The following is a 21010-nucleotide window of genomic DNA, read 5'->3' on the forward strand; positions in this document are numbered from 1 at the left end:
GAATTAATCATTCATTATAATCAAGGATTCTTCAAATGTGACTATTCCATGTTTCCCATATTGGGAGATTTAAAACGTTTTTTGTAACCTTTCCAACCGATCTTTGTTAAGAAACGTCTTAACGTTTTAATATTCAAACATGGGCAATGTAAAAAGTAAATTGTCTTTATCAAATCTCTTTAAGGTGGTTAGTACAACAAGAAAGATACTTAATTGGGTTAAACCTACCGGCAATATATCGCTAAAAACTTGACCACGCCTTACATAAGGATTCAAACACGATGCAGAATATTCCAGTAAGTTAACACTGGATACGTGTGTTGTATAGAACGAGTTGATGTTGTGGGAGGGGGTTAGGTGAGGGGGAGAAACGCTGAGCAAATTATCTCTGGAGCATGAAGTGATTAATGCAATGTTTTGAACACGTTTGACCCCCTACCCTGCCCCTCTCCTTTCCTTTTGTTTACCTGCACCTCTGTGCTTACTTACTTTAATTACAGTCTACTTCTTGATGTATGATTTTTTGCGTATGTTTCGTTGTTTATTTTCTGTTGAAAATTGAAATGTGTGTAGCATTTACCTATTTGGAATTGAAATTTCAACAGAGAAAACTTATTCAGATAAACTTGATCATAAACTGCTTTGGTAAACCTATCGTGTTGAATGATATTGCTATTTATACGGAATAGTTTATTATCAATGATTGGCGTTGATCTAAGAGCCATAAAATCCAGTGATTGGTTATCACTCACTGATGAAAACTGATAACGGAGTGGCCGGTACATCCCAAATAAAGATATATTTCCCTTCGTGATTAAATAATAGAGATGAATCCGAGAGTTAGCGCTAGAACGTGTATTATGGATTAGACCTTATATTCCTTTACTCAAAGAAGACTACAGAGGCTAGGCAACCCTATCACCTCGAACCCGAAGGGAAGGACAAACGAAAAAGTAACTGGAGATCAGTCTAGTGCTTTAAAAAAAACTAAGCTAGTACAACTTTAGTTGTAATGATAGTTATAATGCAGTACAATTATTGAATGTGTCATAATTTATTAAACGTAATACCGACTAGCACATTTTTCATTCTGATTTGACCAGATACAAGTAATTATGCTTCAGAAATAATTGTTTGACAAAGTTAACACTGTAATTGTTATTATACAATACTGAGCTGTACGTATTTGTAACGATTATGTTTTGTCTAACTAACAAGAATGGCTGAGTGAAAATCCAGCGTAAAAATCTAGAAACGTGACTGAGAACAGCTGGCCAATATGTCAGTTGTCCGGAATCCATTGTGTCAACACCGACACAATGATCGCCCCATCGGCGTTGAACTGAACTTTGAGCAAACAATCGCGACCTGAGACTTCACTCAAATTTGGCGGGTTTTAATTTGTCTGCACGTTTTTTTCAATAAGTATAATCAGGGTTTAAGATTAAATATATTAATATGAATAGTTGTCATAGTATTTTTCTCTGTAGGGGTCTTGTAAAATGCTAAGACTACCAGAAATGTTGCAGTAAACTTTTCGTGAATTTAAATTCCTTTCAAAAAGTATTTTGCAAGACTAGAAATACATTCAAGGCTCGAAATTGACGAAACACTGTTTGTTTACAGGGGTGGACCCAGTTTTGGGCGTCGAAGCTTCAACTGTTTTCATCGGAAGCCTGCTCTCCGTCGACGGCGACTCCACAGCAGCACCCTCTGTGAGAGAGTGATCTCCCTCGACGCTGGGATAAAGTGTCAGTGCTGTGATCAGTGTTTTGTGACAAGTGTAGTAGAAAGATGATATAAGGATGATTAGTGGGTGTGATTTCTCGGAGAGTTCGCGAGAGCGAGAGTTCGAGATGAGTTCGTATTTCGCCAACTCGTACATGGGGGATTTGCGGAACGGAGGGGTCGTTCCTGCGGAACATCCCCATCAGCAGCATCAGCACTACGGTGCAGCGGTGGTTCCGCAGGGGAACCCCAACCCGGATCCCAATTGCGACCCCAACGTCGTGGGACTCCGGCAGGGGATTCCACCTCACCATTACGGAGGCCCTCCGGCCGCGGGGCAACCTCCGCAAGGCATGCCTTACCCGAGGTTCCCGCCGTACGATCGCATGGACATCCGCAACGCCGCGTACTACGGCGCTCAGCAAGGCATTCCCGTGGAAGGGTACCGGCCCGATTCCCCCGGTGGTATGGGCCACATGGGCGGGCAGAACGGTCACCAGACCCCGGTAGTGTACGCCTCGTGCAAACTACAAGCCGCGGTGGGCACCAACGGAATCGTGGGTGGACCCGGGAGTCCTCCGGACCTCGTGGACCCGGGTCCTCCCATGAACAACCACCACCATCACCAACCTCCGCCCCAGCATCACATGAACCACCAACAACATCCCCACCCGCACCACCAGCACCATCCGTCGCAGCAGCAACCACCTAACCACATGATGTACAACAACGTTAACCAGCAACCACCGCCGCACCACCAGCAAGTGGTGGTCAACCAACAACCACCCGGGCCGCAGTCGCAACCACCTCCGCAACAACCACCCAATAACAACAACAACTCAAACCTGCCCAGTCCACTATACCCATGGATGAGGAGTCAGTTCGGTAAGTTCATTTACAACAGCATGCAAATTATCTAGAAATAGATTCACGTATTTTTTATAGTATTCCTTTGAAAAGTAATAAATTTTATAGTAACTGTTATATCAGTAAGAGGAGAATTTAAGTGATACATTTACATAAACAAGACCTTAATTTCTCCTTTTGATAGAATATTGTTATTTGCTAACCATTTGCTTCATTTACATTTTTTCTAAACCAATAACTATTTTATAGCTATTACTATATTCTGCTCTCATGTAGTACTGATGTTTGTTTATGTCTCAAGGTTACTGATAAAACTGTCAGTATCCTAAAATATCAGTATATAATATATAAGAAAATATATGTGTCAGTATCATACACCTTGTAAAGCCATAATACAAATGCAGAACTTACATATTGATGCGGATTTAGTGCAATTATGTTATGGATTTGCCAGGTAGTTTAGTTGATAAGATGTAGTTATGAGCAGAGACCAGAATGGTGTCTGTTATGAGTAAACCATAAGTAGGATGAGTTTTTTTTTTGTCAACTTTATTGTTCACTGGAATGATTACAAGTGGACAGCATGTTTTACTATAGCGAGTTATAAACACGAAACTATGAATGGTCGGTGTAATGTGATTGTTGTAGTAGCTGTAAACAAACAAGCAAACATTTTGTTACATCACTGCTTACAAGTGTGGGAAGAGCAAACGTATATATTCTATCGATAAGACGGACGGTGTGCGCTCGTTTATTGACAATTTTCAATCCGGAAGTGCAGATATTACAATGTATTTTTAAAGGAGGGCAGGGTCGGAGGGAGACTCATCTTCCGGTGTCATCAGAGCTCGATCAAGCTGATTTACTGCTCACCAGCTCTCCGTGAATAATATATAGGGCGAGTTTTGATCCCTGGGTGCGCGCCAACACCACAAGTCACTCGCTGTGCTCACCAGTTCCTAGCTTCTCTTCTTGTCACCCCGAGAGTTATGAACCCACACCGATGTTACACATGCTCGCACTCCCCCCCCTCGTGTGTCTCCCTGTTTCTCTCTCTCACTCTCCTCTGGTCTTTGTCCAATGATTAACCGGTCATGTTTCTCGAGCAGTTGGGGACTTTGATCTAATCTCGGGTGTCAAAATTGTTTCATTGTGCTGTTCGCCCGGATATTTTTGGCGCCCGTTTGAGAATTATTTATGGAAGTCCGGCCGTGATTAAGCGTCCTTCAAGGAATTAGAAGCGCGTAATAAGCATTGTGTGGAATTGGTTTGTGATGTACTACCAAGAGATTGGACCGACTGCATTGGTGTTAGCATGTATCGTGTTTTTGTCGATAAGTTGAAATTTTGTGAAACCATCCGAATAGAATGGAAACCAATGTAACTTCATGACTAACACGATGTCTGGAGTGTAAATTCAACTTAAAATCAAAGGATTTTTTTAAGAGAAGAGATTTTGCTATTTATTAATTTTATTCAGGTCATCTTTACGTAATATGTAGGGATATTTCACTACAGAGTACTAACGATTTCACAATCAAATTATATTGAAAATGATTATTAACAGCTACTCACACAGTGATAAAAATTATTTTTATGTGATTAATAATAAACCTGTCTCGACAATATGTTATCAAGGAATATCGTGTATCTAATAAATACTTATTCCGAGCGTTTTCGCATCTAAATTATCCCACACGTCCAATTCTCTTACGTCCACGCCCGAACCAATACCTGTCGTTGACCTCTTCTAGACCACTACCTCGCTCACCCCTGTCACCCCAGCCGTGTTCACCTGTCGAAACTCTATTGCCAATGATTACCGTGACCGGCATGAGGCAACAGCCCGTAATAACCCTAACCTCCCACTACTAGCTTCTTTTGTCATGCAAAATGATTTTTTTTTTTAAATCACGTTGAATTTATTTTCACAAACACCTGGGACTGCGTGTCTGCATATGTCGGGTCAAAACAAAGTTGTATAAACAGTATATCTGTACCATAAATTAGCAATAATGTATGCGTAATTGGCACATCAATTATTGTCTAATAAAGTGTCATGATTTAAAATAGTCCTTACAGTCGTAGTGTTATATCTTATAATGTGTGAGGAGGGTTCCGAATTCAAATTCCCCTTCCAGGACATAGCATTGGGTCCAATTTCATGTCAGAAAATAGTACTACAAAGTATTAGCCTGAAAACGTGATAACTGACAAAGGAGAAATATAAGTAAGAATAGTTAAAAGTATTTAAAACCAATAATTTGTCTCTGTAAAGGTATATTAAAAGCCCGCATTAATCTCCTAGTGTGATATAACATTATGAAGTCTATGAGGATTGTAAGCTGACATACAAGATTTGAAAAATCGCGCTACTTAAGGCTATCCAAATAGGTAACATCTTCAATCACAGTTTCCTACCGTGTAAAAGTGAGATAGGCATCAACAAACCTATTGCTCGCGAGATGTCTCACTTGTATCTTTTGGGGGAGGGGGCGGGTGAAACATCTGAGACTATTACTTAACACTAAATTATCATCAGATATCACTCTTGCGAAATTTACCAAAGTATGTTGATTTTGCTATCTAAAATGTGTTACAACCTAAAGCTGTTTAAACTGCTCATGTAATGAAATAATATAAACATATATTTTCAGAACCTTTTTGACGTATACTGTTAAAAAATAATATAAACACTATGGTTCTTAATGCTCCATAACTTTGCCAAAGATAAGTAATAAGTTATTCAGTGTACCATAATATAACATAATTATGCGGAACCTTCTTAGCCGTCAATTAAGTATTTTTCTTCGTAAGTGGAGTGCAGAGATTTCAGAAGGTGGTTCCATTCACACAAAACCAAGAACCCCCAATTATAGTACATGTCCTCAAACGTTTCTTTCTTTCTATGTCCGACTTAAAACATTTATAATGACGCTTCAAAAGTTTTAAAAAACGTAACTGGCCTGAAATTTGTATCTAGTTTATAAGGACTATTTCAAAATATACAAAAATTTATTGTCATGATTAAAAATTAATGACTTTGAGCTATGTCTTTAAATTTCTATATTCGAGTAGGATAATAATTCAACACATTAAGTTCAAAATTAATTTTAGGCAAAAATTACATAAAATTGAAATATGATTGATTTATGTGTGCTTTCATATGCCTTCTACACATTTTGGACAATATCAAATAGAATTAACTGAATTGAAAACTTCTTTTATGAACTTTGACGATTACTAAAACATTATTTTACTGTTAAATATTGATAGTTGTATGTTTATTTCTGTAGTAACTTATTGATTTCTATGTTGATGATAAATATTCACCAGAATTAAAACCCTTTAAAAATGAAATAAAACCGTCAGATTGGAATTCAAAATTCAAAACGGGCAGTTTTAGGCTTTTTAATAGTAGATATTTCAAAATGTATATGTTTAAAGTTTAGGACACGGTCAATTTAAATATGCATATAATAATGAAGTAAAGTTGAATGAGTACAACTCGCAGAGAGTACAGGCTACAAAAAGATCCAGGCTGTAGTAAAACAATAATGGTGCAAAAGTAGCACAATGAGTAGGTAACAAAGAGCAGGAGGGTAATAACGGAACAATTGTCTAGGAAGTAGGAACTTGCGAGCTAGGTCCAGCACAATACTGGCCAGTGATTTAGTGAGGTATTGTGCAAACCGAGGACAGTATTGTGTCCGTCCGTCTGTCTGTCGACCTGTCTCTCTACCATCCAGTGACATACCACACTGCACATCGCTGGTGAGTTCCAACCTCCTACACCCACGCACTCGGTCACTCAAACTCCGACTAGGTCTATCTTTCTACAGTCACCGGGTTTGATATTTCTTATTTGTACCTTGGATTATAGTCGTTTGTACTTTCCCAATTATTAAACATTCATAATTTTTGATGTTACAAATAAATGAGGTAGCACTAGTAAGCTATAAAGTAAATCCTTTATGAAACAAATTTTTGAGAAGGGGTTTTGGAAACGTGGAAAATACTAGTAAATCGTTAAATGTGTTAGTCTGTTTGTTAGAGTTTTTCTTAAGCGCTTTTCTATAAGACTGTTCTATAAAGTGACAAATGCCATACGAAGTTTCAAGAAAACCAATTTAAGAACAATTGAAATGTAAAGCGACAAATAAAATAGTGCCTAAAAATAATTATTGCAGTACCTCATTATTTTATTGAACGATAATATGTTTAATGAATTATTAATGTTTAAAATTAACATTGACTTTATACAAAGTCTATCGTACAAAAGAATTAAAAATAAATTTTCTAGGTTTTCTATCACCCAGTTATAACATAGGAAACACTAAACGAAACTTTAAGCATGGGCTAGTTTTACGTTACTTGTAAATTTTGTGTTCATCGAATTTTAAGAAATTTAACATTTAAACTTTTAAACGGCCACCACTTGAAAAATGTAAATTATTTATCAATTTGGAAGTTAGGTTATAGTAAGATATGTATTTACGGAAAATTACTAAGCTATACCTTTAAACGTTTTAGAGCTTTTAATTGTTTAGGGGACAACATACACTAAACGAGGTCGAAAACACCCACCCCCTAATTATATAGTGAAGAGAACATTATTTTAAGAAATCTTTTATTTTATTAATGAAATAGATCCTTTCTTTTTTCAGACATTCTGTATACATAATTCCTAGAGTAAATCAAAATTAGACGTTCAAAACATTTCAAAACTTAGCTAAATCTCTTTTTCTTAATAGGGCTATTATTGCAAGAATACAAATTTAACTGTACACGTCACAGAAGGTAGACACAGGCCTTTATGCAGTGAGGGATAAAAGACGTGGTTTACCACAAAGTATGCTATCAGTGACTAAATTGCACAATTTATATTATGTTAGAAAACATTGATTTTTCAGATTTTAGGACGTTTTCCTTAATTAATTTTAATCAGTAAACATTATAAATTCTGATATTTGTTATGCATATAATTTTCAATCTAAAGGATTACGAGAGTTTCATTATTGCATGTCCTCGTCGTATGTAATTGTATGCATTCTGATGTTAGAGGACGCATTTTAACGTAATTTTACTGATGGACGATCCTTTTCGTTGCAAGTTATACGAACTTGTGTAATTGGGTAGCCAAATATTCAGCAATTCCATAAAATACTACGATTTATTATTTAATAAAATATATAAGATCGAGCCCTGACTGTAAGAGTAACTGAACGGTACTGCCACTATTCAAATTGATAACTAATCAATCATTTAAGGAAAAATGCTTTCTTTACCTGCAAAAAATCGGAGCCTTGATATAAAATACTGTAAATGATAAAAATAAATTGGCAGTATACCATAGTTATGTCTTAAATGTATCAAGAACTACAATTTTAGATATTTTTCCACATTTTAAATTGATTATTGTAAATTAATTCATAAATGTTACATACACAAGTTGTAAGTAAGTGAAGAAACACTACACTTTTGACAGTTTCCCTTCACTTTACTTGTACAACACAAGTGGAAATATAATTCGAATTGTCAGGAAGTACCATAACCGAGTTTCAAGTAATGCTCAGCGGAGGTGTATTTACAAGGCTTGTTGAGTATGTAAGAGTAGACTAACAAGAGGTGTGTTCTGCGGGAGCGATTCATTGTTTCTCAAACAGGTGAAGCCCGGTTAGCCCTCGGGATTTACAGCTAATTACTATGTTTCACACAAAACGACTTGTCTAATAATAACAGAACGTAATTAGTTCGAGCAGCGACTCTGCCCGCACTGCCGCGACCACTGATAAGACCCCGTTTCGGTTCTGATTTATTCACGCCGAACAATAGACCCGGAGCGCCTCCATTTTGAATGATTCCCAGCTGTCAAGAGGAAGCCCGCTCGCCAATTTTAAAACCCGATGTACATGTGGCTGACTCCGGTTAACAGTTATTTATTACCCTCGAAAGTTCGTGAGAGTCCGTCCAAAAATTATTTACAACCTGTCCACGGTATGCGACTACACGAGCTGTAATTAAGTTGTCTTTTGCAAGTTAGCGAGAACGAAATTATTAAACATAGTTTAAAGTGTATAAACATACTTGCGTAGTTTTCCTACTTTTGTAAACACTATTTCTGTTAACCCATAAGGTCAACAACAATTTTACTCAGACTTTAATTTGTAATCTCTATAGAAATACTCCAATTAAGAAAAGTGCAAAACACTAAATGCTTTCTTAAATTCTAATTTATTTTTAGATAAAATGAATAAGTCCCATATTTTATAATCAAGCAGGGTCAAAGTAAGATGTCACTGTGCGTTCTTGTAAATAATAAACCTAACATTGTGGTATTGTATATCTGTTAGCATATTGACTATTTAGCAGTAAATAAAATTACCTTATTTATTCAAGTACTCGTATATTACCTGCTTTACTATTAATGTCATCCATTTACCTTTTTAGTGAAACATTTGTAAATGAGGCATTTTGAACTGGACCGCGTACGACGTACAATGTTTTGGGCGAAATGGAACTGCAGATATAAAATCTCCTATAAAATGATATATAAAGTTTAACTGGGTTAAGGTCAAAAACAAAACTATTTTGAACCTCAGTCGTATGGCATGTTAATTTATGTTTTGGCGTCAAGGAAATGTAGGTTTCGGGGCTAAAGAGGAGGAGGATGTTTCTGAATGATAAGCGTGTAAAGGAAATACTAAACCTATGGTAGAGGGGTAAGGGGGAGTGGAGGGGGGCAGAGGCTGTTATCTGAAGTTGGAACTACTTGTTGAGTCGCGGATTTATAGGCCTACGGTGAAGCGGCGTGGCGAGGCACTACGGGATTATAGGCTCTCCCACCGCCATGCATCATAGCGCAGCGTCAAGTAGACCCTTCGCGTCGCGTCTTGCGTCACTTACCTACACCGTTTTCAATTACTATCACTCCAATAAAAATTTTAATTTTATTTTCTGAATTTCCTATGTAAAATATAATTGTCACATTTTGAGTTTAGATTACCATTTTGAATTATATATTTGTTTACATGTATATAAATAAATAAAATAAATATGAAACAAGAAAACGGGATGAAAACTGATACGGGCGTAATACAATGACTCTGGTCATCATTTATAAAAACTTAATATATATATATATATATATATATATATATATATATATATATATATATATTTAGTACATTGTTTTTATAGATTTGAACGTTACGAACTGTTGTTTTATTCCTTATTTTTCTCTGTTCTTGTGATAATTAATTTAACAGTCGAAATGTGTATTTAAAAATACACTTTAAATCACTGTATATATATATATATATATATATATATATATATATATATATATATATATATATGAGCGATATACAGCGATATACCTGTATGCACGGTATATACAAACTATTAAAATGTAATAATAATTGTTTTAATCGAAAACTTGATGTAATGAGTATACTGTACATATCATGTTAATTAAGACTAAATATATTGTTTTGTTATTAAAGTAACTCAAAATGTATGAAACTTTAAGGCTTGAATTTGAGCAGCGTTATTGCATTTTTAGAAGATTGTCCAGAATGGAGGAGCTGGTGAAACCAGAAAAATGTTAGCGGATCGGTAGAATTAACATTAAATAAATTCTTTACACTGTAATTTTCGACTAAATCGCAGTTGTTTGAACCTCGAATTAGTTGGTTCATACAAAAGAACTGTTAATGAGTTCCTTGTTGTTGAGGGGGGGGGGGGTGGCTGGATGGTGACATTCAACTTGCAGTAAAGTACATGTACACCGCCACCGGTCAACGTGGACAGAGTTAGGAGTACAGAACAGCTGCCATCTTGCGGCACCGGGCTAAACTATTTCAACAGAGTCGTTCTCTTATTGGCTCCCGTTCCCGAGGAGAAGAAGGAGAATTAAAAAGGATCACACATGGAAATAGGGTAAAGCGGGGGGTGAGGAAGGAGCTGAAAAGGGGGGATGGAAATTACGAAATATTCTCCTGGGATGAAAGCTCGGGGAGAGAAAAAGAAAGAGAGGCATTTGTCATCTGTCACATTTTATAAGTAAGAAATCCATCAGGGCTTTTTGGCGGCGCGTTTTTCATTTGACGATAGCAATTTATATCGCTCTGTCTATTATTGAGCGTGTTTTGTTTTTGGCGTTTCCCACTCAGTTTCGTGTAATGTGTGTTTAATAGCACGGAATATTGTTTTTTGTTTTCTTCGCAAAGCCCGTTGGTTCCTTACATTACGACCTGTTAAATTTTGTGTAGTTTGATGAATGTTTCTCATATTGTACCTTGACCTCCCAACGTAAAGGTTTTATGTTACATTCCTGTCGATAAAAAATTCTCTACTTTGGACGTTAACATTTGACAATTATTTCAACAAACACATTTTGTATATATTATGACTATGAATTTCATTAAATTCATCAGAAATCTAATTTTAGAGACAGACTGTGTATCAATATTTTAAAACTTCATTGCAGACTACCAAGTACAACCTTAACGATAACATAGTGACATTCTTTGTGATAACTTCTAATCATCCAAACTCATGAATTTCGTATGTTTCTTTTATTCACCACGGCCCTTAACACCAAACATATAAAGCGTTATTATATTGTCTCTCCACTTATTTTTCGCACCAAAACATGTTTATATTGTGCTATAGGATGCATTCGTTCGTCCTCACCTTTAAGCAAAATGGCTTGCTGAAATATAGATTTGTGACTCATATGCTTATTGAAGACGACTTTTCCTCTTACTTTTCCTCAACAATTGTGTATTGAATTATTAATCATAGACATTATCGTATTTGGTACAGTGTTTTAACATTTCAAGCTAGTTATTTTATTGTTAAGGGTTGCTTTGAAATATAAAAATTTACGTTATGAGCATAAAGCTACAATTTGCTGCTTATACCTTTTGTTTTATATATATATATATATATATATATATATATATATATATATATATATATATATTATTTATATATATTAATAGATAATGTAATTTTGGGATAGATAATCAAAACAAGAATCATTGAATATAGCTGAGAATGTTTAGAAGCAATAAATGTTATTTGCATAATGCAAAGTTAGTTTCATTTTGTAGGGGAAATGCACAAATTTGACGAAACAGTAGTATTATAAAGAAGAAGGAAAAATGTATCTTTTTGCTGTATTTATATAAACACATTTGATAAAAATAGTAAAAACTAACAAATTTGACAAATTTCATAACAATCGTAAATTGCACATACTCAAACGATAACGATTTGAGTATTAATAATGCATTGAGGCATACTCTTATAAAAGGTTCGTGTTGAAAACCGAGAGTAAACATAATGATACGCTGGAATAACAAGGTTGATAGATTGGTTTTAGGATTATATAAACGAGATTTCAAACAGCAACTTCTCTTCTGTCTGAAAATTATTGGTTTTGAAATAGTTAAGCCAACCTTCTCTGAAGTAATTGTGATTTTTATAGGTGGATATGATTATTTCCGAGTAAAATATTGGTTTGGACTACGATTCCAACGGTTTCATTTAAGGATGTAGGATTATGTTGATAACTATACACAAATAAGTAGTGCATATTTTGCATTTTTTTTTTGCTGGCAAACCTGGCAAATCAACATTATGCAGTAGATCAAGTAGCTTTAAATAATTTACTGGTAGTGTAGTTAAGACATTTTACATTTTTAATTTACCTATGGGTTTCAGATAGTTTGAATTACTTAGCACCTACACTTTTCTCCTAATTCGGTGAATGTTCAGTTATGATTGAAAAACCATTGAAAATGAGGTCCAATTGAGAGACTATTGTGGAAGAGGATTGCAGTGCAGTTTTATGTCACGTGTACAACTAATCTAAACGTACACGGTACGCCGACACGGATGACGGTCGGGGGGGGGGGTATCGTGAGGGTGGAAATGGGGAGTGAAATGAATGTGGTTTTGAATTAAAACGGAATTACTGTATAGTGTATACGCGGCCACGCTGGACACGGGGGTGAGGGGTGGGTGCTGAGTGGTGGAGGGGGAGGGGTGGAATTAAACGGAACTGGAAATGATGGACGGACCACATTAACAATTAGATCGCACCACTGATTGTGTATTCATAGGGCTCGATTCGTACGGGCCTAAAACTCTACATGTAAAATTTGCATGTTAATTGCTTCATTTGGAGTTGTCGCTTGTTTTTAACCTGTTTTGTGGTAGATCCTACCGATCGGCATGCACTAGCTTCGTGGGCAGTTTTCATACAGGGGAAAGTTGGCTATCTCTACACTAGTATTCATTTGCGTGTCCTGAATTAAAATTACTGATCTGAATTCCCAATGCTTTATTTCTTATAAGTTTATTGACTTTCTAAGGTAACAATATTACAAACATTTATTGAATAAGGTGTTATGATTAAACATCGATTATAAATAGATTGATAAACTTGTAAAATATTCTCTCAAATTATTGAAGAAATCTCAATGAAATTTTTAAGTTGTACACAAACATGCCGTCTTATTTAACTATCGAAACACTAAACTTAACTTATAACTGTAATTAATAAATATAGTCTGAACCGATTCTAGCGGCCATTTCAGCCGCCATTTCGATTCTCCCCGATTGGCCAGCGGGGCGGAATCCCTGCGATGCTGGGCAGATTACTACCCCGGGCACTAGGGACCATCCGTCATCCTCAACCGACATACGGACACTCCTTAATTAACCACAAATTCCTAAGGGGCTGGCCTCTCTGTTTTTTTTGTCCAGAATCGTCTTACAAGGGTTTAGGCAGCGATGGATAGTTGGTTTTTAAGGAGGAATTGTCTTAAGTTTCAAAAATCCATTAGTAGCTCTCCTTTCAGCCATTTTTTTCTTTACCTTATACGACATCGGTACGTTTAAAACATTTTTGAACCAAAATTATTATTATTAGCAATTTAAATAGTATAATCATGGTTAAATAAGAACGGGGACGAACGGGATCAATCGGAATATAGTCGTAAGCCCCAAAAATCTTATTTTATAAACTGGGATTGCAGTTCTTTTTTGTAGTTAGGCGGTGGTCTGCAGTATATTTCTACTGACTAACAGAAGGTGTAAGACTTGACTGGATCATTCATCTTTTAAATATATAAAGAATCTTCCGAAAATGTTTCGTGAATACTTTTCATAAGATTAAAATGAAATATAAGAAAAACATCCGGTAACGTGTTAATTAAATTTCTACAATGCAATCAGCTAATATGGCTGATGTTCAGAAGATCCCTTGTTGTTCTAGCAATAAGAGGACAATCAAGCAGTGAGTGCTTGGAGCTTTACAGATACTATTCCACTTAGAGTAGAAGTGCTATCACTCGAGAGCAAGAGAAAATAAACACATTCAGTAACAAACCTCGTAGAGGAACATGTAGTGATATATCACCGTTGATAATTTATACGAGTGCATAAGAACAACATATGTAACGTTTCGATTTTGTATATTGACCGCAGTAACGTTGAGTATAGGCCTAGTAGCCAACTTGCTATCATTTGTCATGTAAGAATCAACTGTGGGATTAATTAATAATTGTTGGGATTAAAACCAAATTACTGCTATAGCTAATACGTCTGCAATTTACTTCTTGAAGAGCAATGATCATTTTGAGACACGGAGGATGAATGCCCCACAAAATGATCACAACCGTGTAGTGTGGGTGTCCGGAGTATACATCTCGTAGAAATGTTACGGAATGTTAGAGATCTCACCTGTCAGGAAGGTGACAGAATGGAAAGGCAAATGGGCTGCATTTGGGGTGATAACTGTGAGTGGGAGGAGACGGTGGGAATTTTAATTGTTGTGATCGAGCCGGCAATTATTGTCAATTCCAATTCCTTTGTTGAGACGGATGTTGGAGCATTCGGGATAGAAGTTAACCACGTCTCCTCTCCCTCTCCCTCCCCCTCTATCTCGGTCTCTCTCGCTCCGTCTGACATGAGAACAGTCAGCTGCAACTTCTTATTTCTTTCTGCCAGCGAGGCGCCATTTATCTTCGTCAGTCATGACGCAACTCCCTCCCTCCCTCCCTCCCAGGCTCCCTCCCGAGCCCGCTCGGTCCAGACATCCATTACTGCTCGGAGAGGCGAGCGGCGGCCGCACTACAAAGCTTGCTCGTGTCGGACATGTCGGCATTGTCCCGCCGCGCCGCGCCGTGCCGCGTAGCGCAGCATCGAGGCGGCAGAAAAAACAGAACAATCGGAAGTGATCCATCCAGGTCGAACTGGCGACGTCTCTATCTAGCACACTACTCCGAGACACTGTGCCGTTTAGACGGACTTGGCCCGGCCAGGACACCGGACGCTGTGCTGGACAGCTGTCAGGCCCCGTAAAGACAGTTGCCTAAACTACACGTCGTTTTAAAACTCCACTCATCAGTAAAATGCCCTTGTAATTATTTAAAACTCTTGACAGAACGATAATAATCTTTCATAATAAATAACCGTTAGTGTTTTTATCGGCGCTATTAATGCAGAAGCCAACAAGAATCGCAATGTATGCTCCTACTTCCTCGAGTTCTTGCTCGAATAATAGAGTTAGTAAAACATGTATACTGACTTTGAATACACTACCCATGGTTGGAAAAAAGTTTTCTAATAACCGTGTTATATACCATATGCTATTTTTTATATTATATATTGGTAGTATACATGAGGTTCACAGCTTTTTTCGCCTTTAACTTGTCGATACAAGTTAAAAGGATTAAATGAATGTAGTCAATGTCTTTTATGAGCTCTTTTGGCCTTTTACTTCTGCACTTTAATGACTCTATTTCCGACTTATGTTCCGTATTATGGTAATTATTATTTAATTTAATAAAGATGATACAATAATAGGTGTAACGTTGAGGAAAGTGAAGAGAATCTATGATGCACGAAAGGAAAACTACTCATAGAATATTTTACAATGAAGAAATATATTTTTAGGCAAATAGAAGGAGTTTGTAGCAAGACTATGGGTGGAGTGAATTGGTCGTTCTTTAAAAAGTTGTATACAGCACAATGGAAGATAGTGATAACTTGCATTAAATGGGTTTCAGAATATTTTATTTAATTTTTGCTCATTCTTTAATTTTGTGTGAAACAAAACGAATTTTAACTTAAATTTGTTAATTTTATTTACACTAAGTGAATTTCCATTACTTTCAAAAACTTCGAGAACGGCTATTGAAGCAGTCTATCTGAAGAATTGACAAGAGGACTGATTTTGGGGCAAATTGAATTGAAAGCAATTAGTAGCAAGGTCCTGTGGCAGCTCGCTCACTCGTCACCGGTAACGAGTTTTTGATTACAGGATTCTGAGCGGACCGTAAATCATCTGCTCCTTGCTCCTTCCAAAAATATATTATTTAATTAAAATCCCTTACAGTACTCGGCGTGAGGTTTCTTGAAAGGTGGATTTCCCACAGGGTCAAGGAGAACTCTTTTGTTGTTTCCTTTTGTTCCCGTTTATTTCTCTTACTAACCGAAATGCATTTCGAGCTTTCTTTATCAGTTAAAAAAGTCCTGTAAAAGGATTTTACATTTGTATAGCGTAAAGGATCAATTATTTTTATATTATTTTAACAATCTAGAAATTCAAGAAACTTTCACAACAGTTCCACACAACAAACGATAACACATTTAAAGAATTGAAGGTAAATTGAAGGACATATAACTACAGTGCTAGAATAGATAATACTAATACAAATAATAGATAAATACGATGAGGAATTCTACTCGAATTTGTCATTGAAGAATATATTTAATTTGTTTATTGGAAAACTACATTATATATTAAGAAACATCTGATAAGTATAAAACAGAAGCATTTTTATCACATTATTTATTCAAAAACAGTTTTTTGTATAGAATTTACAATTTTATCGTTATTTTGTTATAATGAAAATAATTCTTTGGGTTCACGTTGATACAAGTAAAACTACAAGTTTCCATTTTCTAAAAAGCTAATTTGGTAGAAATAAAAACATGGGTGTATTATTGAATTATCCACAAAAATATTTTGTAAAATTAATTCCTCGTTATATCACTAAATTACTAATCTCGAAGAAAAAACTTTCCTTAATACGATAAAATTCTCGTTTAATGAGAAATAATATTCATTACATTTGGCCACGACCCCCCCTTTCTTAAAAACATTACTGAAAAACTACCTGTTACATTATTTCTTGACGAAGCTTCTTTAGAAAGGGCAAGAGTTCGCTCAGACCCTTGGTTGTTATTTTAATATTCAATCAAAGTTTCTAATTATAACTAGGTTTTAATTTGTCTTGCTCTTTGTTGCAGAAAGGAAACGGGGCCGCCAGACGTACACGAGGTACCAGACTCTGGAGCTGGAGAAGGAGTTCCACTTCAACCGCTACCTGACGAGGAGACGGAGGATCGAGATCGCCCACGCCCTCTGCCTGACGGAGCGTCAGATCAAGATCTGGTTCCAGAACAGGCGGATGAAGTGGAAGAAAGAAAACAAGACGAAAGGAGGCGACGGGGCTAACGGAGACGGGAGTGATATCACCCCTCAGACATCGCCGCAGTAGTCTTCACCTGCCCCTCCCTCCTCCGAGTCTATCTAAGTCAATGTGTCGAGTAAATACTCATGTATAGTCATAGCAGTCCTAAGACAGTATTAATGTACAGCTACTATCCCAATCATAGCGCCCTATTCTGGTTTACCCCAAGGCTCTGCACTCGTGCCAATGCTATTTATTTATTGTAATTATTTTATCTGTTATTCGATCATGTGCTACGGAACCAAAGTATAAGTTAGGACCAGCCAGACCTCCCCACTCCCCCCCGTATGTTGTGCAATGTATAGATTTTTGTAATGTACAAAAGAGAGGTTAGCTTTATATCAAAGTTGGATATTTTGACGGTGCCATAGCGAGCTATGGATCACGCGGTTTTCGATTATGGATGAAGGATGGTGACGAGCAAGCGTATCGGAAGAACTTGGACTCCTTTTTGGCGATGCGTTCGGCGTTTTCCAGTTAGTGGGATTTATGTAAAAATTCTGGTCGCATAAATATTACTAGAAGTAAAAAAGTAACAATGATGGACGCGAGTGACTAATGAGCGAGCCATCACAAGTAAATTTAATAGTTCAGTATGTACGCTTTGTCAATCCATAAAGTTAAACAGAGTAATAATTTTTAATCTTTCTTTGAAAGTTTATAAACATAAAACATCTATATTTCCAAACAACTTGAATTAACATGCATAGCAATTTAATTACATTAAAAATTCATCTCTAAATCATAATGTAATAAACATGACTGAGATAGCAAGTCACATTGATTTTGGAAACAACTTATTAGCTGTAGGAAGAAGTTAACCCTAAACTAACTAGATGCTTGACGAATAGTTTGAACAATCCAAACGAAATAAAGTAAACCCGTTAAACGGTATGTCAGGCTATTGACTCTTAAATATTTTATTTATACAACTTCTTAGGGGCTGTATTTTTAACTATTCATAATGCTCTTGTTTTACTGAAATGCAGAGCGAATAAGTTAAAGATTTCAACACTACCAAATCACAAACTTTGAGAAAAAGTTTTAACATTTGCAGAATCATTTTATAAGCTCATAAGCTTACTAAAGGAAGTTTCTCACTTGAGCGTATCAGCAGAGCGCTTATTTAAATGCCCATCGGAAGAAAAGAAACCTGTACTTGAAACATACATTGAGTGATTTTCGAAGAATTAAACGAAAACCAAAATCTAACAGCAAGCGATTGAAGGAAACATAAGAAATCACTTTCCGTATTTAATATAGGGTCAAACGAGTTGTTGAGCCATAAAGTAACCTATATAGTAGTCACATTAAACGACAGTCCTTTATTCCTGTTCCCACTAACCTCGGCCAAGTTACCAGCAACGTCATATTCGAGTCCCTCGTTCCCTCGTTGATAATGTGTTTTGTACATTCAGGTGGCTGAGACACTTTTTGTGATTATGCCAAGATACGTAACTCTTAAGACATTCGCTATAATTGTCGTGTGTGTCGTACCCCGCTCCTGAGGGTTTCATTTTGGATGGGCAAATTTGTTGTGTCCTTTTTGTAAGAAAATGAAAGTAAAGTAAAAAATACCCTTTGAGTGTTGTGTGTTATATTTAAGATATATTTTGGGTCGTTAGAATTAAGATTTTCAGGAATTGAATATGTTGTGGTTGTTTGAAATTCTTTTCTTCTTTGATTCCACTGAGTTTTTGAAGGGATGCATTTATTATGTTTATTTTATTTGTATGTTGTTTTCTACTTGGAATTTTATTTGTTGTTTTTTGACACCGGTTGAATAGTGCTGATATTTTGTGTTTACCACTTTGATTATAATAGACCTAATTTTAAATTAACAGATTGTGAGTGATCATACCCATAACAGATGATATGGTTTCCCAGAACTACGTGCCTTTATTTATCATTCAAATAATTTAATTTTTTTTATTTTGTGGTCATAATTTAAAATTCTCTTATTCAAAAGATATTAGAAATTATTTTTCCGGTGTCATGCTAATGAAACAGTTTTAATTTCAACACATACTTAAGTATTCTATGATTTCTTGAAACGAAATATACGTAAAAAGCCTTTGAAGAAATCAAGTATACGTACGAAGTGCAAATTTCAAATAGTTTACAGTCAGATATATTCATATACATAAATTTGTATGGTTTATGTGACGTTGTTAAGAAAGATTTTTCTGTGAAATACAAAAAGCAATTGCTGTAATAATAATACTGAAAATCAACTATTTTCAAAGATCTGTACATGTAAAACGAGAATGTATTAAAATTTGCCAAATTTTGGCGGTTATTGACAGTTCCTTAATTATTACTTGCGTGTGTGCGTGCGTGCGTGAATCTGTTGTACAATTTTGAGTGAGTGCGAGAGTGATTCTGTGTAGATGGGTGGTCTTACGACGTGAATAATGTAAATTAAAAATTCTTAAACATCTAACCCCACAGTTTGTTAAGAATGTTTTTTACTGTCTGGGTAGTTCTGAGTAATTCGTATAAAGTGTATTATATAGTATTGGCTTACAGATATACATACATTTTGAGAATCAGAATAATACAAATATTTTGAGCCCTACTCATACATAGCTCTCTTAATACTGATCTCATGAAGGTACATATTTTTGAAATATTATGTTAGTCGAGATTCAAGTTTTCAAAGTAAATGCATAAATAGTTCTTTTGGCTGAAACGAATTTCGTCCAGTGGTTTAATTGATTAATATTATGTGACATATCTGAATGTCCTGTCTAGCAATAAATGCAATAAGTTAAGCCTCTAGATTTATGATGCTTATTTGTTCTTGAAATACTATTTTCTGAAGAAACGAAATGAAATCTATATGTAAGTCGTATTTTACCTATTTAGTTCTAAATTGTAATATTGATGTGTTAAGGCAGTGAAATTATCTATTTTTGTTTAATGTAATTTGAAGACAATAATAAGCAAATTTGTCCTATAAAACTGAATGAAGACAACTATTGTACTTACGTCTACATTCTGACCGTTCACAAGCGAATGAGCTCTACTTTCTTGCTAATCTCGTTAGCACATGTTATATATCTCTAACAGTATGAAATATCTAAACTAAAAAGAACTGTTTATGTAAGTAAAAGAGGAAAGTAAATTTTATTTTATTGATTGACATACAATACCTCATACCCTTTATTTAGAACAGTGAGGTAGACTTCTTAGCACTTAGAGGCCGTTGTGGGTGTAGCCACCCTTCGTCTATATTAATATTATTATTATAGTCACTGTATAAATGGTACTATTTGTAAGTGAGCGTCATCACAAAGCATTGATAAAGTTTGTCCTATATAATTTTGTGTTCAAAGAAATTTGAAAACGAGAAACATAATAAATGATATGTGGTTGAATCGCTGTTTTATTTTCAACCCTTCTTCCTATCATTTAGTTTTAGTAAAAACAGCAACAACTTAATATTCAATATATACTGGTAACAAAATTTCAGGAACCATTTGGCACATTGAAAACATAAAATGTTTTCATTGTAAAAAGTTACTAATATTTTTTAAGCAGCTAGTTAAGGGCGGAAATGTGTTTTCTGGTTCATTCCAACAAATATTACCAACATTTTCTTACTTGAAAAACTCTAACATATACTTTATTTCGTGATCATAGTAATTCCATATCTGGTCCGCCCTTTAAACTATGAAAGCTGATAATATTTAAGACGATTGGTGCAAGAATGTTTAGTTCAAATTTATAACTGTACTGTTTTCCTTTAGCAATAATAGGATTTTGAAAAATATTTTGACAGTATATACAAAGTTATGAACAGCATAAAACAGTTTTGTACTTTATTATCAAATTATTACTTTTATTTAATTGTGAAT

General features: G+C 35.6%; 1 protein-coding gene across 8 annotated transcripts in view; it reads left to right on the plus strand.

Annotated features, from left to right (window-relative positions):
- Positions 1-20530, plus strand: part of LOC124369808 (homeotic protein antennapedia-like) — a 273221-nt gene extending 252691 nt beyond the window's left edge. For all 8 annotated transcript variants that reach the window (XM_046827913.1, XM_046827920.1, XM_046827915.1 and 5 more), the window contains 2 exons: positions 1627-2613; positions 16927-20530. In XM_046827913.1, the coding sequence (XP_046683869.1) occupies positions 1806-2613; positions 16927-17177 (1059 nt within the window). In that variant the 5' untranslated portion in view covers positions 1627-1805 and the 3' untranslated portion in view covers positions 17178-20530. The remainder of the gene's footprint in view (positions 1-1626; positions 2614-16926) is intronic.
- Positions 20531-21010: the final 480 nt, after the last annotated feature.

Source organism: Homalodisca vitripennis, chromosome X (assembly GCF_021130785.1).
Source record: "Homalodisca vitripennis isolate AUS2020 chromosome X, UT_GWSS_2.1, whole genome shotgun sequence".
Classification (NCBI taxonomy): domain Eukaryota; kingdom Metazoa; phylum Arthropoda; class Insecta; order Hemiptera; family Cicadellidae; genus Homalodisca; species Homalodisca vitripennis.